This window comes from Thermobia domestica, chromosome 1, assembly GCF_964235325.1.
Source record: "Thermobia domestica chromosome 1, izTheDome1.hap1.1, whole genome shotgun sequence".
NCBI classification, from domain to species: domain Eukaryota; kingdom Metazoa; phylum Arthropoda; class Insecta; order Zygentoma; family Lepismatidae; genus Thermobia; species Thermobia domestica.
The window spans coordinates 128,663,568-128,690,081 of NC_137454.1; the positions used below are offsets into that span (position 1 = coordinate 128,663,568).

At 34.1% G+C, this 26,514-nt stretch overlaps 2 protein-coding genes across 2 annotated transcripts in view; both read right to left on the reverse strand.

Annotated features, from left to right (window-relative positions):
• Positions 1 to 4,473, reverse strand: part of LOC145689154 (ionotropic receptor 93a-like) — a 65,545-nt gene extending 61,072 nt beyond the window's left edge. The window contains exons 1-2 of the mRNA XM_081763288.1: positions 4,459 to 4,473; positions 1,466 to 1,571 (exon numbers count right to left, since the gene is read on the reverse strand). Of these exons, the coding sequence (XP_081619414.1) occupies positions 1,466 to 1,474 (9 nt within the window). The 5' untranslated portion in view covers positions 1,475 to 1,571; positions 4,459 to 4,473. The remainder of the gene's footprint in view (positions 1 to 1,465; positions 1,572 to 4,458) is intronic.
• Positions 1,563 to 26,161, reverse strand: LOC145663093 (ionotropic receptor 93a-like). The gene is made up of 7 exons (XM_081729404.1): positions 26,019 to 26,161; positions 17,161 to 17,281; positions 11,707 to 11,859; positions 10,537 to 10,629; positions 8,026 to 8,175; positions 3,447 to 3,601; positions 1,563 to 1,571 (listed from the first exon to the last, which is right to left on the reverse strand). Exons 2-7 carry the CDS (start codon positions 17,249 to 17,251, stop codon positions 1,563 to 1,565), a joined length of 651 nt encoding a protein of 216 aa, XP_081585530.1. The 5' UTR covers positions 17,252 to 17,281; positions 26,019 to 26,161.
• Between the last annotated feature and the right edge of the window lie 353 nt (positions 26,162 to 26,514).

Below are 26,514 nucleotides of genomic sequence, written 5' to 3' on the forward strand. Positions count from 1 at the left end.
TAGGATCTGAGTTTTATAGAACTGGACGTACTTGAATGGGTTCACGTGAATCTCTTGAACACCCTCAAGTATTTCCTCCAGTTCTACAAAACATACAGATTCTACAAGTTTTCTCAGTTTTCCGTGATTTACTGTAAATAGACAAAATCCGGTTTGAAACCGAACGACTGAAACACAGAAAACGTTTTTTTTTTTTTTTTTTTGGTCATACAAACACGAAGAATATAAACATTCAATTCAAAAAAATACCGATACTTGCTGGATATCAAGGCTTATGATGAAATAGTTCAGAAATGTACACTTTTGCATAATTTCTGGTTTTAACCTGCTTCTGAACACAGAACTGAATTCTATATAGTTTCATACCACATTTGGTTTAAGAAATCAAACTCAAACGTAAACGCCATTTCGTGTAAGAAAGAAAAGAAACATAGAACAACACACGTATATCAGAATGTCAAATACACTAGAAGCATTAAAAGTTTTCAAATCATTTCTGAAAATTAACAAATCTTTTTTAAATAATTTTTCACTAAGCAACCCAAAATTTCTTCTGAAGTTGAAAAAAGTTGCCAACCTAATAGGCTTTCATACGTGCAACATTTTCGAAATCGCCTTTGTTTGACGGTTAAAAATCTGTTCATCACAACGTCCAGGTCTAGTTTGCGACACGCTTCACTTTCAATGCTTAGCAATGCTAGCGCACTTAACCTGCTCTATCTTATTTTGCTCTGCAAATCATGGATCATTCCGTGGCAGAAAATATTATTTCACGAAAAAGAGTTTCTTATTTGCGAAACTCCTTAGAATCTGGGTAATGATTAAAATCAAAACTTTTTAATCATATTATCGGAAAAAGCAATACGATCGCTAAGGGCACGCGAGGGCATTTTTAAGCTATTACGATCGCTAACAGCTAACTCCAGAAAAGCTTCGTGTGCCGTAAGCCACAAAACAGTGTTTTATTGTATTGTAATACATGCAGGGTTCATCACCGTTCATGCTGGTGTTTAATATTATCTTTGAATCCCTTTTGAAAGATTCATTTTATGCAGGCTATACGTTTACAATTTTCCAAAACAACAGAAAGATTAGTTTTTATTTATAAAAAGGAAAAGAACTGAATAAAATTGTTTCAAAGGTTGCATATAAACCTGAAAATAAAAATAAGAATTACAGAAAAAACGCATTACGTAACGAAGGCATAAACCTCCTCCTCCTTGTCATACTTGACAACACAAAGTCAAACCCCTCCTCCCTCTTGCCTCGTTATAAATATGTAGACGCCCCCAAATAAGTTAAAACTACGACAAAAATGATGTTGCAAAAGACAAAAAGATTCTTCAGAAGTTAACTGACTATAATACGGGTTGTATGCGATTGTATTTACTGAAAATTAATAAAATATTATTTAACTATTGAAAACAGTAAATGAAAGTGTATAAATGTGTAAAAAAATACTTACAACGTCCATAATAACTCCCACCAAATTTCTATTTACAATTGCAATAAAATTGGATCCTAGGCGCTCAACAGGAAGATTTTTTAATATATTCCTTATACTAAAGCGTCTGTAAAAGAGAATATGTAAATTATTATTACTATAAAATACAAATTGAATAGTTCTTGGAAACCAACGATTGCAACTTATATCACTGTTCGTACATGCCCTATAAAACTTTGGTAATAATGTTTTCTATTGTCATTCAAAAGCTTATATGAAATGTTATGAATCATATAAAATACATACAGGGAGGACCTTTTACTTATCTTGATAAGGCCTTGTAACTTTTAAACTAATAGATACAAAACACAGGAAATTTAGAACTATGAAAATATCTAGAGAAGGACGTTGTTTGACATACTCTTCAATATCACCTGGTTAATAGTGTTGCCAATACAACATAAAGTTTTATTTTTTTTTTTTTTTTCAAATGGCGCTAAGTCAGGTTATTGCTTTGTTTCATGTAACTTTGTTTCAAATCTACACGTAAACGAGAACTTTCACACTTATTGTGTAGTGTTGCAAACAGAGGACGCTACAGTATCACAAATTTCGCAAAACAATCAAACTTCGAAGGCTTCTACTACAGTAATTACGGAAACGAAACGGACGAGGTAACGCACATCCAAAGTTTCTTAGTGTCAAATATACGGTCATCATATGATGTATTTCGAAAAAGTTGAAATATAATTACAAGGAATCGGAACATCTACTTTTCTTTAAAAGGTCTATATTTCAAAAACGTGTTTAGATAAATATCACATCCAATTGCGTAGATGGTTTTCAATTTACATAAAGATTACAATGCCATTTAGAACCATTCGATATTTAAAACCATTTTGGAAGTAGAAAAGCAAGGTTAAAATTAATATATTTAAAATTGCGAATTTGTAAGACTTTTTAAAACGCCTTTTTTAATTACTTTTCTTCTACGATATTACAACAATATTTCTTTGGTAGGTGTATTTGCAACAAGTACTCGGAATTACATAATTTCAATCACTGTTGCAAGGTTTCTAAGTATTTATCATGTCTTCAGAACGGTTTGGGATATCAATTTGTTATAAACGGTATTATGATCTTTGCATCTATTGAAAGTTATCTATGAAATTGGATTAGGTACTTATTTAAGCAGTTTTGATAAATAAAGATTTTTTTTAAAAAAGTCAAATGTTCAATCCCTCTATACTTTGTTCCTGTTAATTCGAAATCTGACATATCATGAACATAGTATTATACCAAAATAATTTGAATCTCCAATGCACCATCTGTCTCACTTGTGTTGTTACTGCTGTAGAGACCACCAAAAATATGGATGTTTGTGATACTGTATTGTCCTCAAATTGCAACATTGAATAACAAATCTGATATTGTAAGTTTTCGTCTAACATGTAGATTTGAAATATGTAATAACCTGACGTTGTAGTTCTATACGAAAAAAACATAACTTTAAGTTGGATTAGCATACACTGTTAATCTGGTAGTATCACAGTGTATGTTAAGCAATATCCCCTTGTCGATAAATAGTCTACCCTGTATCTCTCTCTCTCATTATATATACCGCGAAAACTATGAATTAGCCACTGATATCGGTCGTTTTCTACTACTTTTACATGTCCCGATAAACGCCCCCTCCCTGGTTCGAATTTTGAGGAAAACGCTTTGTCTCGGTTTGGGGCCTGGACCAAGTTACCCGTGACCAAAATTTGGCAACTTCCGGTCTACTCGTTTGGTCTCCAGGCCGTACAAAGACACATAAAATCTTTATATATATATATATATATATATATATATATATATATATATATATATATATATATATATATATATATATATATATATATGTGTGTGTGTGTGTGTGTGTGTGTGTGTGTGTTTGTGTGTGTTTATTTACAACTGATACAAATGATACAAAAAAAAGATATATGTTACAAAGGTTTACAGGACAACCTTTCAATGCAGTCACCAGCATTGGATATGGAAGTCGTTGAATACCCGTAGCTGCACCTGTTTTGTTGATAGTTCTAATGAACTGGTCTACTGCCTGAAGAATTCTCGAATAATTCTTCAACGAATGCCACGAAGGGGTTCCATCATCTTAAAAATCAAATCAAAATCAATTAAAATTACGAAGTTAATCCAAATTACACAATAAAATGAATTACTGGGTCCACATCAAAGCTTCAGATTTTTGTTTGATTTACGTTCAGTGTTCTTCTCTCAAAAATTTAACTAAGAGTTGTAATACAGTCTTTTATGACGTGACTGTGGGATTTATGTTTATTTCTTAGTGTACAATATTTACTAATCGAACAATGACATTATAAATGTGTATCCTTATAGTTAGGGATTTACTTAAATATGCATACTGAAAACTTCAATAAAATATTCATATACTCATAGGGAGATTGGAAGGTTTTTATAAAATAATAATAGAAAGTGACTTTCTAAAATGATATAGTATATAAACGGAAAATGGTATGCTTAAAATTAATAAAGCATAAAGCTCCTATAAAAATTAGTTACAAGTCAGTACCTTAAAAAAAAAAAAATCTAAAATCGAACTCTCTGCCACTAGGGCTTATATTTGGGTAATGTAGCTCAAAATACATACTCATCCTATTTGATCCAGCTTTAGTTACCTTTTAATTCAGGTAACTCCCACGTTGTCTCACGCTGTTAGATCAAAACAACATATTTGCCTTCACCGGAAATCTAAGACATAGGCACTACTCATTCGGATACATGTGAAGATCAACATTCTTCGTTTACTCTTGATACACCAAGTCTCAAGGCTTGATATAGAAAGAATTTGGTAGTGTATTCGTTGAGTTGAGTTGATTTTGAGTTCAACGTCCCTGTCTCTCTCAAAGCATTCGTTTTATCTTCCTTAAATTGATAATTATTATTTCCATTAAAGTATATTGGAGGCTTTGGTCTAGTTTTGTTCTTACCTGGCATAATCTGTATTCAGCTCTTCAATACGATAAACTGTGACTGAAGCTGAGGGAACGCCATGCTGAATTACTTCCCTTGAAAGGACATTAATAACTCGACGAACCAACCATGGACCTAATTATAAAAGACAAATAAGTTTAATATTTAAAAGACGGAGAAGAAGTAAATAAGCGATGCAAGGAAAAGCCACGGATAAGATAGTCAATGGCAAAGGCATACTGTTCTGTATATTTGAAAATTACAACATTCAAAGTATGTAGAAATAGTTCAAAAATAACTTTGAAGTTAAAATAACCCTACTTTTTGAAGACACAACACACACACAAACACACACACACACACACACACACACATATATATATATATATATATATATATATATATATATATATATATATATATATATATATATATATATATATGGGAAACCGGCCAAAAATTGCATAGTGGCTGTTTTCGAAAAGTGTTTGATTAGAAACAGTCAGCAAATGGTTTAAATGATAGTTTGATCTACAAACACTAGTGAGTAAAAATGGCGCGTGTGTAGGTGAAACGCAATAGCTATTATCAGCGAAAAGGTGATTTTGTTGGTAAAACTTTTATTTTCTTCTGTTTTTGATGTTGAATTATTTTACAACACAAGAAAGTACAGACATTTAAACATATCAATTGTAAAGTACATTCAATCAAAGTTAGGTTAAGTGTAGAAACTTCAAGGTTAAGCTTTTACATAATGTGCAGCTACCTGCTTCTGATTTTCCTGCTCATCAGGGCAAGATGGCACAGTAAATACTGTACTATGCAATTTTGCCCTGGTTTAATCTGCTAAAATTCTGAAGCGTTTAAAACAGTTTTCTTCAAATACATTTGTCACTTATTACAATCAAGAAGTGAAAAAGTGGCTGAAAAACATCCGGGAAAAACGGTGAGTCTTAGTAAAGACGTCAAATTGTTTTCAAATGCTTATTTGAAATCTACAAAAACGCTTAATGTCCTTAATGGATTCAAAGCAACTAGCATATGTCCTTTCAACCAAGATATTTTTTCCAAACCATTTGTATCTACACCAGCTGCTAGTACAGATTACCCTGAGCCAGTGAACGAAAGTGAACCGAATTTGGATTCGAATGCACAGTGTAAACAAATCACAAACCAGCAAGATAAAAACGCAACTTCCGTTGAGGATATTTACCCTTCAGAAACAGGTCTATCTACACCAGAGCATACCTTCTTGAAGCAGTTTCAGAGTTTCTTGTAGCAGTTTCCTCTAAAACCTTCTAATATGTGCTAATATGTGCGCTATCCAAAAATACACGTTTCAAAATCCTAAGGTACTCACACAACAATTGTTATAGAGGGCGTTTTTCTACAGTCATATCACTTGAAGTACTCATCAACTACCTCTATAAAAATTGTTGTGGAAGTGTTGCAGGATTCTGAAACATGGAAATTTGAATAGGGCACATACTAGTTCCTAAGTGAAGTCTTGACCCGACTACGGTAGGCCCCATAGATTTAGAACTATAGACCTTCAAAGTTGATTTTTTCATGTTTTCGGCAGCCTATAACTCCGAAAGGAAACACTTGTGCACCCAGGTTGGTCAATAATTTTTGTCTTGGTGTCAGGAATCACCTCCCAAACGTTGTCGGTGTTGTTTTGAAACATAGCCGGCTATATATATATATATATATATATATATATATATATATATATATATATTGTGTGTGTGTGTGTCTCGTTGTCTCGTTCAGCTAAGTCCCTCATCCAAAAATATTCACGAGATTTAGCTACATTAATTATGTAGGTCTTCTTAACGACTCAGAGATTTATTTCTCGCCAACACAAGAAATTTACTTATGAACGGCAACCATTCACACTTTCAGTAGCCGGTAAAAACATGACGTTTTGTAGAAATCCATTTTCAAATTCCTAACTTTTCTATAAAGTGTCAGGTGTAACTGGAAGGAACTAGCTCCTTCTAGAAGACTTTTATTAAATAAGAATAATTCCGTGAGATTGTAACTTTCACGAAGGAGATTTCTTCTTGCTAGTTACCTTAATTATGACAGTGATCGGACACTCAAATGTCTGGGTCCTGGAGGGAAAATATGAATTCGCTGGCTAGTTATTTTATACCTAGAAACCAATCTACGAGCGAATAGATTTTTTAAAAGTATTTTTTTTTCTCGGTAGAAATTCTACATATTAAACCTTCTATCATCATAGTTTAATATCCGTTTGCATATAGTCTAATTAATTTTGAGCAGAAAGATTATGCTCTGATGGGGCATGGAAAGACACTCGTATTACGTGTCTGCATACTTGTATTTGGCGTCTGCACCCGGCATTCAGTGTAGTATGTGGATCCACACTCAGCAGGCTGGAAAGTAAAGATAGGTAAGCAGTTTGAGAGTTGAAGTGCTATAGTCACTGGGTTGAGAAGAAGCTCTTCGAAATCACACTCACACGTTTAGCTAAGGTTATATAAGTTTGTCTTAAATTAGCTGTGGTTAGGTAAGTTTCGCTTATAGATTAACGATGGCCCTAAAGATCAGTTAGCATAGCTTATTTTAAGGTAAATTAAACTAAGGAATTTAAGATTTCTAATTTTGTATCACTTCATACGGCACAACCAATATATTATTATTATTATTATTATTATTATTATTATTATTATTATTATTATTATTATTATTATTATTATTATTATTATTATTATTATTATTTATTGAAACACCTTAATAAGTCTTTTTCAGTCACAATTCTGTTATCAGTAGATCACTTTTTAGTTACGTTATTTATTAGTTTCCTCCACTAAAATTGCAAAAAATGAAATGAAATCTTCCAACTTAATGTCCCACAATTATACCGTTAGGCTATGAAAGACGGATCATTAATGCAAGTGAATGAAGATGGAAGAATTTGTGGAATGAGAATGTGAGAAGAAACATGAGTATCCCGAGAGAAAACCCACGGACATGATATTGTCCATCACAAACTTACTTGGCCGGAGATCGAACGAAGGATCCCCACACACCAGAAGTAAGCGCTCTATCACTGAGCCACCGTGCCCTCTACTAAAATTACAAAAGGCCTAACTGACAAGTGAGCTGTCTCTCCCTCAGAAATCTCTACATATTAATACTGAATTGAAGGAAGAAGAAAAAAGCAGTGAAAGAGGATTTGAAAGAAAATAATAATATCCTGGTTTAATTAATTATACGTATGCAGACTCGTATTGTTCTTAATTTGTCTATGAATAATAACAAATGTAAAGTAGCTTCGATGGTCAACAGAAATTTGTATATTAAGATTAAACTCTACGTTGCAATTTTTAAATCCCCAGCTACATCGTATTGCCCTAATTTCCAAAATCTTGTAGTGGTGATGTTCACTAGCGCATAACCTGGAGAAATCTGTCAATCTTAAAGTAAAACAAGAGAAAAGGAAGAGAAAATACATCACGGTTATGTTAGTGGTTTCTACGGTCAACCGCAGAAGAAATAGGTTGACCACACTTTAAAAATTATATTGAATATTTAGGGAAATATATGCAACTTACCCACAGTATCATCATAAATAACTACAACAGTTTTCCAGTTAATGGCTTTAGTAGTTCTCAAATCTAGAATTAATTGAGAGAGTTCTTTACCACTGTCCATTAAAGGAACTGTAACAGCCTTCTCCAGTGGCAATCTTTCACAGTCTGTATCTGACAAAAGTAAGTAGAAAATTAGACAGGATTAAATTTTGAAAATCTTATTGAAAACTACTGCTACTAAAATACTGACGCACTGAGTTAATTATGAGTGAAGTTATAAATTATGAAATGTATTTACTCTTTAAAACATTTATTCATTAGCAGTGGCGTATTTAGGGGGTGGCTTCCGGGCTTAAGCCCCCCCCCCCCGAAATCTTACTTAGTACAGTAAAGTAAATGAAATATCTTGCAGAATTTTCACATTTCCAGGCAAAGCCCCTCCCGAAACAAAATCGTAAATACGCCACTGTTCATTAGTAACTTATCTGTAGCAATCTACATTATTATATCAAGTTCAATGTTATAATGTGATGAGATGAATAGTGTTTTCATATTTTTTCCACATTTTGTTGTACTCTGTTAGTCACACATAATTGACAAGTGATGCATCAAAGAGTATCGGAAAATAATTAAGGGCACACAGAACATAGTGCACATCAGATTATTGTTTTACGTACTTAAATGTGTTTTTTTTCTCACATATACCCTACTAACGTGTTGAGTCACAACTGTTCCATGTAGACATTAAAGTGATACCGTAGTGTTCTTAAGTTTGTAACACAATAAGGGAATTGTAAGTTTTTGCTTAACATGTAAATTTGAAATGTATGATAGCCGGATGCAGTACTATTTTTTTTTTAAAAAAAAATACAACTTTATGTTTGTTTTATAATGTTAGTTGGGTGTATCAAACAATATTCCCTGTCAATATTTGCTTATTGCAAAACTTCATCAAATATAGTCAATTACTTTGTAAGTTACATGGAGGTTTTAAGGTAAATGGTACACAATATGTGAGAGGGAGGCTGGAAAATTCATGAAATCACCAAATTGTAACATATTATTGTAGTCATTAGAAAGGTCATATATTGTGAACCTCTCATCCCGTATATGGTCATTTTATCAATGTTATTTCCTTTGTTACAGGTTCTGTAAGAAGATATGGCGGAGGATCTAAGGAAATTCGAGAAGAATGAGCTTCGCAGTCATCAAGTTTTTTTATGCTGCAAGACAAATCATTTACGTAAATTCATAAAACTTTGCAGGATACTTTGGGGGAACACGTTCCTGGATATACAACAATAGCGAAGTGGGTGAGGCGTTTTAAGACTGGTAATCGTGAGACTGAAGATGAACCTCGCTCAGGCAGGCCTTCAAGTGCAGTGACCACGGAAAACATAGACAAAATGCATGATATGATCATGGAGGATAGGCGCATATCGATCAAAAACATTGCTGCGTGTGTGGGGATATTGCGTGAGCGTGTGGGTGCCATAATAGCAGAATATTTGGACATGCGGAAGGTCAGTGCCAAATGGATCCTAAAATGTTTGAATGTTGGCCAGAATAGAACACGGGTGCAGATTTCACAGGAAATTTTGCAAAAGTTTCAAAACCCTGGTGAGTTCTTGCGCAGTCTGGTGACAAAATGAAACATGGCTGCACTACTATGATCCAGAGACTAAACAGCAATCCATGTAGTGGCGCCACAGTGGATCTCCTCGACCGAAGAAGTTCCGAGGCCAAAGATCAGCTGGGAAGGTGCTTTCATCGGTGTTTTGGGATAAGGACGGTGTCATCAAATATCTTACAAAGGGTGAAACCATCAATGCTGGTTTTTATTCCAACTATTTGATTGAGCTGAAGGAGGCTCTGAAGAAACAACGTCGGGGAAAAGTGAGCAATGGTATTCAGTTTCTCCAGGACAATGCACCCTCCCACAAGTGTCATCAAACCATGCAATTGCTGGTGGATCTGGGTTTCGTCTGTGTACCTCGCCCACCCTACTCACCTGATCTGACCCCTCCGACCATCACCTCTTCCCACATCTCAAAAAACATCTCAAATGCAAACATTTTCCATCCGATGAGGTATTCATTGCGGAGGTGGAGGGCTGGTAGGCACACCAGAACAAGACCTTTTGTTTGCAAGGGTTAGAAATGTTGCAACATCGTTGTGAAAAGTGTATTGAGCTTCGGGGGGAATACGTTGATTAGTGTATTAAAATGTTTCTTCCAGGTAGATTTCTTCTTGGCCATTTCATGAACTTTCCAGACTCCCCTCGTATGGCACACAATTAATTATTTCTACAGAAAATGTCTAACTTGTACAAAAATAGTGACCAATTTAGTGAGTTATAACAGCATGTGCCTACGCTTACATGGTCTAACATTCAACGTAATATACAGCCATATCAGAAAGATGGACAATTCTATATATTTTACTGCAACAACTCTACAATAGTAAGACGTTTTAATTAGTCTTTCCGATATTGTATTTGTGCGTGTACATTCAGATCGACAGCTTCTATACCTGTAACGGCTAGATGCAGCATGTCTGCGTCCATATCTTCGTGAATTTTCCATGTATCATCACAAGAACTCACTGTTAACACTGCTATCACATCTAACAAAAGAAGAATAAAGTGGAAAAGAACTTAAGAAGAATAAATCAAACATACACGTATTTACAACTCTCATATGAGGAATTAGTGACTAACGCTACACTGAGAAAAGTTCGTTCTCCGGACAGCGGTATATTGTACAAATATACGGAATCATCTTGCTTACTGCAGAAATCAGTACGGAGCATACGTTATTCGTATGTTACATAGGCACTGCCCTTAGACGTTACATCATGCCGTTGCAGGATGTCTGATATCAAACAGTCTTCCTTATATTACATACATATATGTATGTTACATTCGTTAGCTATATGTTATATACGTCCATTTGTGTGAGATTCTGATCACCTATATTGTTTCAAACGGCAAGTACGTATAGATAGAACAATTATACAGAAAGTATTATAAAACATGCGTTTTCAGTTATACGTTTGCTGTACGTTAAGTCAAAAAATCACAGGATTTACAAGTGTAACATACGATTTTACGTACGATACATACGATCTTTTCTCAGTGTATAAACTTTACTGCAGAAGTTATACTAAATCTACGAATAGAAACTCAAGTAGCCTCGACTTATTTATTTATTTATTTAGGTATATGTTTATTACTTTAATTTGATTTAATTATTCAAGTCACCAAGTAGAAGTTTCAAATTGGGACTTCGCAATAAGAATACACTCTTTGTAACTATGGCAATTCGAAACTAAAATTACATTAAGCTTCGTTTGAGATATTGGATTAGTTTATTTCAATTTTTATTCAATTTCATAAAATCTCAGAAATTTTTACTGACTAGGCCTAATTTCATGCAATATGCAGTTATGCTAATGTACGGTGGTTATCCCCTCGCAAATGAGACAATGGCATGTGACAAATATGCATTACAACTATTTATTTCACGGAGGAAATAATTTAAGGATAAATTCTTTTAGACTTAAGTTTAATGAGAAGTTCCTTTATAAAATAAATAAAATATTCAGTTAAATGTATAGATGTTTCACATAGTATATAAATGAATACACTGATGCAATTGTCTGAATTAAAGACTATTGAATTAAAAATATATATATTTTTACCATGATTGAAGTCTCTTCCAGGGTGTGTCGAAAACACTGCAGTAACTCCAGCGTGTTTGAGGTAATTTTCTGTTGCTTGCGCTATTTGATCTCTGACAGTCGCTAGCATATTTCTTCCGAGAGTCGCCCCAAACTTTCTGTCTACAACAACACCTACAAACAAAACAAAACAAAAAAATGAGTAGTATTGTTTTCATTTCAATTAGTATACAGTATACAATTTATAAAAGTAATGTTTATTAATAAATACAGTGAAACTAACCAAGTTAGCCAAGTACGTAATTTGATTGTATATCTGTGGAATCATGTAGAGGTAGCTATTTATGTAAATTTGATATTCAGTAAGAAAGTATACTATATTAATAGAGTTTAACGAAACAAACTGTCCAAACAGAGATATACACTGAGAAACTCTGTTGTCCGGACAGCGGTGTATTGTATAAATATACGGAATCCTTATGTTTTCTACGGAAATCTGTAAGGAGCATACATTATCCATATGCTACATATGTACTGCCTTTTTCCACTTAGATGTTACATCATGTCGTAGCAGGGTGTCTGACATCTAGTATTCTTCCGTATATGACATACATATACGTATGTTATATATGTACATCTGTATGTGAGATCCTGACCGCTCTTTCTTTCGCACGGAAAGTACATTTATGCGGAACACTTACACGGAAAGTATGTACAAAACATATGTTTTCAGCATTTAGGGTTTAGAGTTCTGGGTTTTCGGCATCTATGACCATATTAGTCCGTCATGTTTGATGGATGACGTCCCTCGGCGAGCACACTATCCGGGGAAAGGGAAGGAATGAAGGAGCCTGCGATCTATATATTAGGTACCATCCCGGCATTTGCCTGGTGTGAATGAGGAAAACCTCATTCAGGATGACTGGTCTGAAGAAGCTTTTTATACTTTTTCGACCGAGTGACCCCACCGGGAATCGAAACCAGGACTGATACGTTTTCAATTATATGTTTGCTGCATGATGTTACATAGGGTTGTACGTTAAGTATAAAAACTACAGGATTTACGTATGTAACACACGGTTTTACGTACACAAGGTACGTCTCTTTCTCGGTGTACAACAACCGATAGATCTCTTAAGCTGAACAAAAATATATGGGTGACACTAAATTTTCATGTGTGGTTTTCGACAACATCGACAAAAACATGTTTTTTTTTTAAATCTAAACATAGCTGCTACGCCTCTGATGATTTAAGATGAAACTGATCTAGCTTTTTATTATGACACTACCAATATACACCTAACACTAGTTAGGCCCTACAAAATGTGGTTAATGAGATAAGAATCCGAATTATGATTAACTCGTAAACTTTAGTAATTGTTTTAACTGTAACGTTGTGTAAAAATGACACATACATGAGTCGATACATGAAATCGAGGTGAATAAACTGACATAAATTTCGGAGGGCTTCCAAAGCTCCAAACGGGGTCTAAATTCAATTTCAGGTTGAACTATACTAAAATTTGTAATATTACAACTAACATTAGATTAAATTTGCAGAGAAGTCTAGAGTTCGGGGACCCGGATCTCTAAAACCAACCCCCTGAGTACATTCCTAGTCCTAACGATCATACGCAACTCCAACAGTGATACACATACACAGAACAAGCAAAGTTCTTCTGAGGCGTTCTAAATGTAGACGTGAAATTTGTTACATAGAGACTTATGATATACAAAGTAAGAAAAAATGAAATGAAATCTTTTGGTTCAACGTCCCACAATTATGCCCGTTAGGCTAAGGGAGATGATGATTAAAGCAAGTGAATAATGATGGAAGAATTAGTGGAATGAGAAAATAAGAGAAAACGGGAGTACCTCGAGAAAACCTACATACACAATGTAGTCCACCACAAACTTACTTGGCCGGGAATCGAACCATTCACTCCGTGCTCAAGAGGTAAGCGCTCTACCACTGAGCCACCGTGCCTTCTATACAGAGTAAGAATGTGTCACTTGTTTCCACGAATTAAAAAAAAAAAAAAAAAACATTATCCTGATTCTCTTGAATCGATGGACATAAAGGCACAAAATTTAGTATATGAGGAATTTTCGATATATAGAAATGAATTTTTCGTTTACTTGCACGGATTCAATGTGAGGAGACAAAGAAAAAGCATGCGTGTCAGAACTGGAAGAAAATGCAAGATTATATTCGAGATACCAAGGATGTTCATTTGATGGTATTCACGGTAATCTACACCAACTGTTTTTACTGCACTTATTTTCATGAAAATAAAATGTTAATACAATACATACTCGTGATAATGATATACGTGCATTGAAAATTTAATGCTTGGATTTTTCGTAAGACTGAATTTAACAAATGAGTTACTTCAGGGTAGAACGAATAAAATAGCATTTACAACATGTGTTTGTGACAATTATGAAATGTGTGTTCAATTTATCCCATTAAATCCAAGAGTAGGGTTGAGTTCAGTTCAAATGCTTTCCTCAAAAACAGCCCAAGCAATTTTGTTTATATTTCATAAATAAATGTCCATTAACAATCCTATAATATTATATAATTAGTTTTTCATTAAAAAGTTTACAAGTACTGTAGTTTACACTTGTGATGAGTTCTTTTCGCTTGTAATGAGTCTCTTGACTAAATCTAGGATTATCACCTATATAAGATCTTTAAAGTCGATTTACATTACTCAAATATAATGTAATAACCATGAGTTTATTTTTAACTACTTTAGATGAATAACTTATTTAAAATTCAAACTAAAATTTTTAGGCAGCAACTTTGTGTAAAAATGCCTTTCCGCTCGTAAATGAGCATTGAATACAAAGTGAACACACACACAAATTTACACGATTTCACAAATTTACTTTAAAACAAACATATGCAGTTTAAAGTGCAACTGAAGAGTTATTTACAACATTATATCTGCATTTAATTCATCAATGTACCGTTTTCTCACGGCATTTTATAAGTTTTAGTCAGTGATAAACTTACATCATGTATGTATAATATACATGGGATGTTGGCACGTTCGAGCGAGGATATAATTTAACAGAAAAAAAAAGGGTCTTTCTACTTTTGCTCTTAAATTTTACTTTTGTTTCAATGAAAACAAATCTGCTGAGTTCGGAGATGCAAAACTTTTGCGTCTATTATTGAACGAGCTGTGTCTGCGCTCACTGCTTGAGTCGACGCTATGATTGATTAATGAGGTTGCACAAGGCAAGATGGGGGAGTGAAGATTCAAGGATAGGCCAAATTAGGCCACGATGAGAGTTTGACCTAATTTCTCCTTTTAAAATCAAAGTTCTTCAACACGGGCTTCCTGTCAAGGGCGAAGATTTACTGAAACACGCACACATCCAGGAAATGGTAAGACATGACGAATAAACTTGTTAAGATACCAAGCTTTCCATTTACTTTCCAGTACACAGTATTCTTTCGTGATCAAAAGGTACTGATAGTGAGTTTGATTGTCTAGCTGAGTTTTCCCTTGCATTTTATTTCATTTTCCCAAGCAAATGAGAACTATATGTTTCTTCGAAACAATCATATTACGAAGGAAGAACAGCAATTCGTAACATCTTTCATATTTGTTTGCTTCTTCACTTGTAGTTTAGTTTTTCTTAAAGCACCGATACCATGGAAGACTCGAACGTATACAGTAGTTTAACATAGGATTCAAAAGCAATGTGAGTTTCTACTGGGGATGGAACTCAGAGCTCCAGCAGAAAAGACGAAGTCAATCATTTCGCGATGGGAAGCATGCGCGATCTCTGCAGGAAAATAAGTTTTAAGTAAGAAATTATTAAACTACTAGCAGAATACCCATTCTTCGCACGGGGAGAATACATTTAATTTTAGACATAAAAAGCACCAAAATTGCCACCAATCAACTTAGGGACCCCAAAAACTATGACTTCGACACTATTGTTTTCAATTATTTTTATATGCCACCATCCCCCTTAGAAGTACCAATGGGTGCTGAATTTGGATTTAAACGGCATCGGAACTATTACTGTTCACCTCAGAGACCCCGAAAATTATGGATTCGACACTAATATTGGTCATTTTGAACATTTTTATATATCTACCCCCTCCCCAAGTTGCAACTTCAAAGTGAAATGATAGAAACCATCCCAGGCCGGAACCTCACCTATGTTGAAAATTTGATCGTTCGGGTGATTCAAGAGTTATTAAGTTACGAACATAGTCACTTTCATTTACGATATATATAGAGATTGTGACATTGTGGCAAAATTCTAAGAAAGTACACATTATACTTGTTGCTTATTCCATTTGTAGATAAGGCGATCGAAAAAAGCGTTCAAATCATTTTCGGTGAATTAAGAGAAAATGGTAAACAACAATAACACAAGACAATATGTTTATAAGATAAATAGTTCCATTCTTAAGTTCTCATCACAATATTAAGCCTTACATCTAAGAAAATACATTAATAGAAGGCAGAGAACTACATTGTATAGCGTATAAGATACGTAAGATATGCTGACTGATGGCTTGGCCCTTTTCCTTGTTTGAACTACAGAAGACTCGTGTTCAATTCCCAGTGGGAGCTCATGTGGTTCGGATACCACATTTAAACTGTAGATCCATGTCTTATATAACCTCGGTGTTGAAAGATACACAAAATCCCAATTCAACCTTTCCCTTCAATGTCATAATTAAATAATAATAATAATAATAATAATAATAATAATAATAATAATAATAATAATAATAATAAAGTCAGAATGATTTTGAAACCCAAATCTACGAATCGCGAAATAAGGAAAGAACATACGAGTATATTGATAAAACTTAAGAACGAAAAAAAGACATTAAAGCTATCTAAGTTTGTTTGTGTGCAAATCGAGTGGAGTTGAGTTGAATTTCAGTTTAACGTCCCTTTCAGCAGCGAGGCTATAGAAATATGAAACGGAACCTATTGATTAACGTGGAACCCGAACCACATGAGCTCCCGCCAAGGATTGAACCCGGGTGCCCCACGCCAAATGTACATACGCTAACAGCTTAGCCACGAAGAAGCTCGTGTGCTAATCGAATTGCTCCGTTTGTTATTATTATTATTATTATTATTATTATTATTATTATTATTATTATTATTATTATTATTATTGAATGCCTAGTTCCTTTTCCTTAAATAAAATTACTCGTTGAAATCTATATTGAACATGTAAATTCAAAGAAACTATTATTGTAATAGCGCAATGGTTTTCATGTGCAAATAGTATATAAATCCATTCACCGCGCGAATATGTTCTGAATATGTGATGGTACCGGTACTTGTAACAATACAGTATAGATACCCACATTCAAAACAACATTTAAAATTAGCACACTCATAAAATTAACAAAAAGTTAAAAGTATATATGCAGTACATTTCTTTTTCAATAATTAAAACGAATTAACAAAGGCCACTTACCTAATGTTATGTTGGCAAAAACCTGGTTTGGTTCTGGTTCTACCGGAATAATCAAGAAAAATAAAAGGCTGAGGAACATCACTGGTTTCATTATTGCCTGTCATTTGTATTTCAACTAAGACTGGAAAGAAATACTTTCGTTATTTGTAATACTAAAGAAAATTGAACATGCCATAAATGCATCAATTATACAGTATTTCTTTATATATGGCTCCTTAGCAATCAATAACAACAACTAATATAATTTTTTAGAGTAATTTATTTAATTAATACACTAACTTTTAATACCCTTAAACTCTTTCGTATTGTGCAAAAAATTGAGTGCCCGAGAATTATGTTGCCAGAAAGTGTATACTCAAATTTCTTGCCCTGTAAGAAGGTTTGAGAACATTTATTAATTAATTTATTTCATAGCATTTTTTACACATTATGTGTTTTATTCTGTAACTTTATATTTTTTTCTTAAGTATTCAATGAAATTCCAGAAAAGAAATATGAGTATAGTGAAGTCTCTTAATAAAAAGATACTCCATACCAAGCAACTATTAGTGTTCGCTAAAATCAGTAACAAAATTTCTATCCTTTCCATGAAAATAATTTTGATTATAGATTATACCCATTTCTAATGTGTATAGATGCGAGTTTACCCTCAGATTCTCAAGGATTTACAGTGGAGATGTTGTAAGAATAGGATTTCTTGGGGTATAACCTTGAATTCTACATTCCGTCAATTTCGTCACTAACTATTTTTGTCTATTGCTTGTTTATTTACAGGTTTATGTTCTCATTTCACGGTTTCTTCAGTGTGCTGTTTGAGACGCGTATTTGATTCTCGGTGGGAGTGCATGTGGTTCGGAATACTACGTTAAATTACACACCCGTGTCTTCTATAGCCTCAGTGCTGAAAATGAACATTCAACTCCAAACAAACAAAGAGGAATTTTAGAAGGCTTTGGATAATATCTTTCTAAATATTATCTACAAGAGGAAACAAAAAGGTACATTACTGGAGAGAGAAATTGATGGTCAGTTTTTCGTTGCTTATGTGCGTTTAATGAAGATAACAAGTTTAACAGAGGCCCCTCCTGGCTATATAGTAGCGTACGCGACTTTGTCGTTGGAAGCTTGGGTTCGGTTTCCGCTCTTGTGGTTCGAATCCCATGTTAAGCTGTAGATTCACGTCTCATATAGCCTTGCTGAATAACGGAACGCTAAACTAACCAACCAACACAAATTTAAGAATCAACTTCGCAACGTTGCTATGGTACAGCAAAAATAACAACAAATACTACGGTATTGCCTACAGACATTGACAGATGATAATTATTATAGCATCATTAAAAAAAAAGGAAAAACTTTCGTTGGGAATCCGGATTTTACAAGCTGAAGATAGAAAACCAACCGTATTTTGTCCATATTTTACGGTTAACTTCTGTAAAGAGAAAAACACGCGTCAAGCTTGTAAAGAATTGCGTCAAGTTTGCATAATAATGATCTACAAGAACGTCAGTGCTAAAATTGTACACAAAATGCTGGCTGGTCTCAACTAGGGATGGCCACATTTTCCGGAAAAACGGAAAACGGAAAATATTTTCCGGAAATCGGAAAATTGAAAACGGAAGACGAAAAATTTTCCGAAAAAAACGGAAAATGGAAAATGTGATTTCCGGAAATGGTCATCCCCAGTCTCAACGATGTATCTTGGTCATAGAGGTTCACAAAGGTTGATGACGGAGCAAAGTAAAAGCATGCTCGAGTCAAATGCACGTTATTCGACACAAGAGTATGCACTATGCAGGAACATTGAACACCAATCAGGGACGTAACAATAGTCTTTGGCGCCCGTAGGCCAAATTCCTAGTGGTGCCTCCTCATCCATCGGATAGACTTCATGCATGACCATCTATAACTTATGTATACGCGCAGAAATGACCATAAACCGAAAATTATCAATGAGACTATTGATCGTTTTTCTTTTCATATCGTTGTGGTATGTCTTTAAAAAGTAAACTAGACAGAGTTTCCTGTTCATTAAGAATATACTCATGTAAATTTCGGACTTTTTTTGTTGTTTTTTGGTAGTGGTAGTGTAAATAAACAGTAATGTATCAAACAATATTACCAAAAGGATTTCAAGTGAGTATATCTATATAGTATGTTACGATCTTACATAATTATAAAATAAATTATAAAATCTTCTGAAACCGCTTGTTTTTTTTTTTTTTTTTTTAAATCAACAAATTGTATACAAAATCAGAAGTGTTTCTTTGTCACTTTTACTGCTGTAAATTCTTTTATCAGATCAGAGATGTCCAATTCATGAGAAAATTTTCACCCAGTCAGTGTCTTCCTCCCCCTCCCACTTAGTCCTAGCCTATATTTAATATTTTATCGTAGTGATATTAGAAATACGTTCGAAAATTTATTTTGGTGTGCTGGTTTGGGCGCCCCCTGACATTGACGCTCCCGGCAGTTACGCGGTTTGCCCGACCCTTGGTGCTTATGCTTGGTTCTGGGTAGCCGCGGTACGTGGCAATTGTACTGTGCCTCATAACCATGTCAACTATTTTTAACTCGTTTTAATCCAGATCTTCTAGGTCATAGAATTTGTCATTATTGTTGATGCCTGTTGCACAGGGGAATTTTATTTAACATTAGTAACCTCAGTACATGTAATATAGAACTGATATCGTATTACTACAACACGGGCATCTCTGGTGGGGGGACGAGGGGGACGCGTCCCCCCAATATTTTGAAGTACAAAATATTCAATATTTTATTCTAATTTAATTTATTTACTAACGAGAGAATATCATGTAAATAATAATAATTATATTTATTTGGAATATAATATTCAGGCTGTGAAACGATTGTAATCGAGTTCTTGATATACCTTAGGGGGTCCGTGAAGGTAAGCAAAAAGGTAACAAATGTAATCGAAGTTAATAAACAGGTTGAGCTAGGTAGTACCATTTAAATCACTTTCTTTGATGTCCCTCCCCCCAAAAAAATTACATGCCAGAGACGCCAGTGTACTACAGGAGTATTAATTTCTTAATCAGACAGTGCTATAACCTCGACGATTTTACATTAATGCCAATAATTTGATATGCAAATGTAATAAGCTGCGAGTGAAGTGGAATTTTTATTCTTGCCATGTTCGGAAATGAAGACAGCGAAACTTGGGGCCCTATGTACATAATTTGCTTCTTTATTATTAAAAGCCTGGGGCGCCCCTAATATACCGAAATCTCCTGCGCCCGTAGGCAATGCCTACCCTGAATACCCTATTGCTATGCCACTGACACCAATCATCCAAGCATTCACAATCACAATCATAATCATGATTTATTGCATCCGTTCATCGTCATACAACGAAATTGGACATGTCAGTTATACCGGTATACATAAACATACATATTATTATTACATATGGATTCTTATAGATTCACTAATTTTACTTATACGAATTATTTTAAAATAAGAATTGAAGCTTTTCTGGCGGCGAATATTATAGAGAGTTCTCGGGATATCAGCCAGGTGAAGTCCGACGATAGAGCCCTGAAGACGAGAACGATGGCATTTCTTGAAACGTCGGCTCTATCGTCGGACTTCACCTGGCTGACATCCCGAGAACATCTCTATAACGAATTATTTTGCACATATATGCTTCAACAGAGTAAAAGCGCTGTTCTATCAAGTACATTTTAAGTTTGATCCTAAAGCTACTTACAGATGGCCTGATTTTTTTTTAATACATGATGGAAGTAGATCGTATAATAGAATACCTTCGTGAGTAACTGATTTATTGTATATACTTGTTCTATGTGTATGCAAGTAAAGGTCTTCTTTACTTCTTGTGTTGTATCTGTGAATGTCTTTGTAAACAATAAATGCACTACTATTTTTTTCAAATATATTAATATTTCGAACAAATACATTGAGCGAAGAGTAATTATTTCAAGTTCCTTAAAAATATTTCTGCAAGGAGAGTTCCATTCTACTGCTGCAAGTATCCTTACCACTTTCTTCTGTAGCCTAAAGATGACAAGACTTTTAGGTGTATTTCCCCAGAACATCAAGCCATATTTTACTATAAAATGAAAATTTGAGTAATATATATACTTAGCTGTTTTTACATTAATCTTATCACTTATACATCTAATTGCATAAGACAGTTTGCTTAACTTACTTCTTACATGTTCTATATGTAGTTCCCAGTTGAAATTATTATTTTAACTCAGAGAAAGGTAGCAGTTTCTACATATTTAATTGTTTTATTATTTATTCTTATTATTATATTGGCTTGATTACTTTTATCATTGTGAAAATTTAAGGCTCGTGTTTTATTTGCATTAATAATTAGGTCATTTTTATTCATCCAACTTGAAAGTTGGTTCGTTGTTGTTTGGCAGTTTGAAGCTAATTCGCTTTCATCTTTCCCACTAACTATTATATTTTGTACCATCTGCATATAAAGTCACACATGAACTGTTTATATGTTCAGAAAGATCATTTATATAAAGAAGAAAGAGAAGTGGCCCTAGAATTGATCCCTGTGGTACTCCACGATTAATAGTTTCTTCACTTGATACACATTTTTGAATTTTATTCTTAATTATTCCTGTGATTTCAGTTACTTGCTACCCGACCTTTAAGATATGATTCAAACCTTTATTTGCTAAACCTTTAATACCATAGCAACTACGTTTTTCCTAGCAATATATTATGATTTACTAAATCAAAGGCTTTTGTTAGATCCAAAAATGTTCCTATACATAATCCTTTTTCATCCAGCAACTTTCTGCAGGTTTCTAGAAAATGAAAAATTGCTGTCTCTGTAGATTTACCTTTCAAGAAACCATGTTGTGTGTTGGCCAGAATTTTACCTATAGTCTATATATTGGTCTATAATTTTCTATTTCGTTGCGTTTATCTTTTTAGTGTAATGGTTTAACTTTTGCAACTTTTAGTTTATCAGGAAAGGTTCCTATGGGAGTGAAATATTTTAGAGATAACATATTAGTTTAATTTTAAATATTTGTAACAACTTTTTATCAAACTGTTAGATATTTCATCCGTCCCAGCCGAATTCGAATTTTTCATTTGTTTTATTGTGATGATTAATTTCACTCTGTTACTGGTTTTAAGAATGTAGATTTAACTCATTTCGTAATTTTAAGTTCCGTTAAGTTAGTTTTACTTGTTTCTTTTGTTTTAAATAAGGGTTTGCCCAACATTTGTGAAATATTTATTAAAGATGTTGCTGTGTCCTTTGGATTTGTCATGTTTACGCCTCATAAATTATGTTACTTATATGGGTACTATGCGTTTGCATGTTGAGCGCTTCTTTAATTATTTTTCACATTGCCTTTGTTTTATTGTGTGACTGAAGAATTTTTGTACTGTTAAAATTTTGTTTCGCTATCTTCAACATTTTTTATAACTAGTTTTGTGTTGTTTGTAATTTAATTTATTCATTCTAGTAGGGTAACGCTTCCTAGTTTTATTTAGTTGTATATTTAATATACTTGCTTTTAAGATTCCAGGTTTAATCCATTTTATTTTTTATTTTTTATTTTAATAAAATTATTCTTTATTGGAAATGCTACTTCAAAACTATGCCTTGCAGTACGGTATCATATATTTTCTCATATACATCATTCATGTCGGTTAGCTCATAAATATTACCTCACATCTCCAAGCTGAGCAAATAGGGATGGACACGAGCGAGTTCCAGCGAGTTTTCTTTGAAACTCGACTCGACTCGAAACAGACGTCTTTGATATCGAGTCGAGAACTCGGCTCGAAAAATTTGCTGCAACTCGACTCTAATTCTGGTCGAGTTTCGAGTCGAGTCGAGCTAAAACGAGCCAATTCGAGCTAAGCCTTGTGTGTTGTTCAAAGTACTCTCTTCAAGTATCCTACACAGATAATATAATTATCAATGAAACTGCTACAGCAGCAGCAGCAGCAACAAAAACAACAAATTATTATTATTATTATTATTATTATTATTATTATTATTATTATTATTATTATTATTATTATTATTATTATTATTATTATTATTATTAAGAAAAGTAATTCAGGAAACCAGTTTCTTGAGTTCCCTGGAATTACATTATTACTACTTGTTTCGTCCTTGAGACTTACTTCAGATTTAGAAGATAAAAGCTACAATCAGCACACCATTTAGGGCGAAATGAGAACAATGATTAAATTACAGTTCCATATTTCGTAATTCCCTTGACAGCAATAAATATTCTTCAATTCTAAAATTCCAGGAACTTGCAAAATGTTCCAGGAACATAAACAGGTTACATTCTTTCGGTCTAGGTATTTCAGAATTAGAATAAAAATTTTAGATAAAGAATTCGTTGCAAATTATAGTTATTAATTTTCTATTGCTTCCAAGAGTTCGGCCTTCTGTGTTTAATTAAGAGCTCTAAACGTTTGCGTTTAATTTCTTTCACAGTCTGTTCATTAAGCAACTTGCAGTTACACAAATATTAATTCTCAAATCTAAATATGGTTCCTGCCCTTGTATTAATGATAAACAGCAAAGCGCATTCATGATCAATATAATCATTATTCATTTTTAGATCCCGGCTTACCTGTACGGGAGCTTAAATTTCACTCAGGTGTATGCAGTACTTTATTTCTCGTTAACTACTAGCCAGATCTGAACCAAATTTGGTAAGCAATGGCCAAGACCAAGTATGTATTTAAAAAATGCTATATTTAGTGGCTAGGCTCGGCCACACTGAGAAAAATCCGTTATCCGGACAGCGGTATATTGTACAAAATACGGACTCCATATGTTTATTACGTAAATCTGTACGGAGCATACGTTATCCATATGTTACATACGTACTGCTTTTTTCCCCTTAGATGTTACAGCATGCCGCTGCAGGATGTCTGACATTTAACAGTCTTCCGTATATTACATACGTATGTTATGTTACATACGTCAGATATATGTTATATACGTCCATCTGTGTGTGAGATTCTTATCGCTTATATACAGTTCTTTCTTTCATATGGAAGATACGAATAAATAGATTACTTATACGGAAAGTATTATAAAACATACGTTGTCACTTATACATTTCCTCCAGGATGTTACATATAGTAGTACTACATTAAGTGCAAAAACGTAGCCTACGCTTTTACGTACGCCACATACGTTTTCTTCTTCTCTGTGCAGGAACAGGCTCGGCTCGCCTTGTATGTGGTACGGGGTTACGGTGACTCAGTGGTAGAGCGTTCACCTCTGGTATATGGGGTCCCAGGTTCGATCCTAGCTCGCGCCAAGTTAACTTCGCAGTGGACAAACACAGTATGTATGGGTTTATTCGGAGTTCTCCCGTTTCCTCCCACTTTCTTCATTCCAACATTTCATTCATTTCTCATCATCACCGTCTCCTTTAGCCTAGCCGGCGTAATCGTGGGACGTAAAACTTTAAAAAAATAATTTTCATTTCATTTTGTATGTGGTATTTTATTTCTTGATAACTACTGACCCGATCTGAACCAAATTTGGTGGGCAAATAGCCCATGGCCAAATCAATAAATAATGTTATATTTAATGGCCGGAGGCCAGCTACAGGCCTGGCTAGGCTCGAATCGCCTTGCATATGGTACTTTATTTCTCGGTAGCTACTAGTCGCATTTACACGAAATTCAGTGGGGAGTAACTCATTGACCTAGAAATAAATGTCGTTTATATTTAATGGCCGGGACTCCGCCAGGGACAGCCTCAGCTTGCCTTGCTTATGGTACTTTGTTTCTCGGTAACTACTAGGCAGATCTGAACCAAATTTGGTGGGCTTATAGCCCATGGCCAAATCAATAAATGTTATATTTGGTGGCTCTAATGCTCAAATCTAATATGGTTACGGCTCTTGTTCTATTTTGAAACAATTAAATTGAAACAATACAGTTTTTAAATTGAAATTTAATAGTCACAATAGTTTTAAATCTGCAATGTCTGTACCCTAGTGACGTCCATCAGCATTAGGCAGGAAACGCTGCTAGTAACAAATATTAGCATGATTTTTTACTATTAGAAATGCAATGACGTACTGACATATTTGTCTTAAAATAGTTTCAAAGGCATATTTTTTTCGTTTTGTGTCACAGTAATGGAGGTAAATAAAATAGATACGTACGTAGATATAGATACAATCATACAGGGTGTTACAAAAATTTGTCACTATATTTTGGGAATAGATTCTTCACATCAAAATAAACAAAAAAGTTAATATGGATCTGTAATCGTAAGTGCATAGTTTCGTAGTTACAGGTGGACGAAAACGTGAAAAAATGAACTTTAAAGGTCCATAATTCCATTACCATAGAACCGATTGTAGTCGTGTCAAGACATCACTGAGGAACTACTATGTGACTTGTCCATCTTTCACAACCTCCGGTAATTGTACGGTCATTTTTAGAGAGATTGTTTGGGAGTACTTGAACTCTCTTCACCTACCTCTAAAAATTAGTGTTCAAGTACTGGAGCATTCTTAAACATGGATATTTGGATAGTTCCTCAGTGATATCTTGACCCATCTTCGATAGGTCCCATAGTAGTGGAGCTTTTGTAACACCCTGTAGATAGATAGACAGGGAGAGAAATAAGACAATTATATAAGTCTACAGCAAATATTGCTCACCACTCATCTTTTCAACACCTTAGCACAGCAGCATTTTCATTTCTATACGTAAATTATTACTATGCTCGTAGTTCAACGAAGCCCTATTGTGTAAATATACATAATAACCAGACCTTGTAAAATAAATTATATAAAAACATCGTTCAAACACAGAGAAAACCAACATAAATAAACACTTACTATTACGATTGTCTCTTATCTTGCATTAGTATCTTTAAAGTTTCACCACTGCAGACACTCTTACGCATAAACGAGTACCATCATAAATTCCAAACAAAATACTAATAATTTTCGAAGATTGTTTAAGTTGCTGAAATCGATGACTGTTCTTCATTGTGCAACAGCTATTTGAAAACTGAAGGTAAAAGATCTTGGCTAATCGGGCAGATGGTTAGCGTGTTAAAGAGTGACAAGTCAGGTAGTAGTAAAAAGCTCATCAATACTGCACAATTTTTTGGAAAGGTCACCCACGCCACTTTAAGATTTCATGCATGGGTGTGCCGTTAGTCCACGTGTAACACTGTTGTTGCATTGGTACACCTGAAAAAACATGCTCATAAGAATTCAATCAGTCTCTCTCTTCTCAATTGTTTCTAATCAGAAAGAATAATACAAAATAAATTATACATAAAAATGGAGACCACGTGCAATTTGGTTATTTCATTTTATCTATAAA

Bases quoted from the DNA above. Each gene is read 5' to 3' on its own strand.
- LOC145663093 (XM_081729404.1), bottom strand. From the start codon at position 17,251: ATGAAACCAGTGATGTTCCTCAGCCTTTTATTTTTCTTGATTATTCCG. The intron at 11,860-17,160 runs GTAAGTGGCCTT...TTTTGTTTGTAG, and splicing joins TTTTGCCAACATAACATTAG to GTGTTGTTGTAGACAGAAAG. The intron at 3,602-8,025 runs GTAAGTTGCATA...TTGATTTTTAAG, and splicing joins TATTTATGATGATACTGTGG to ATGATGGAACCCCTTCGTGG.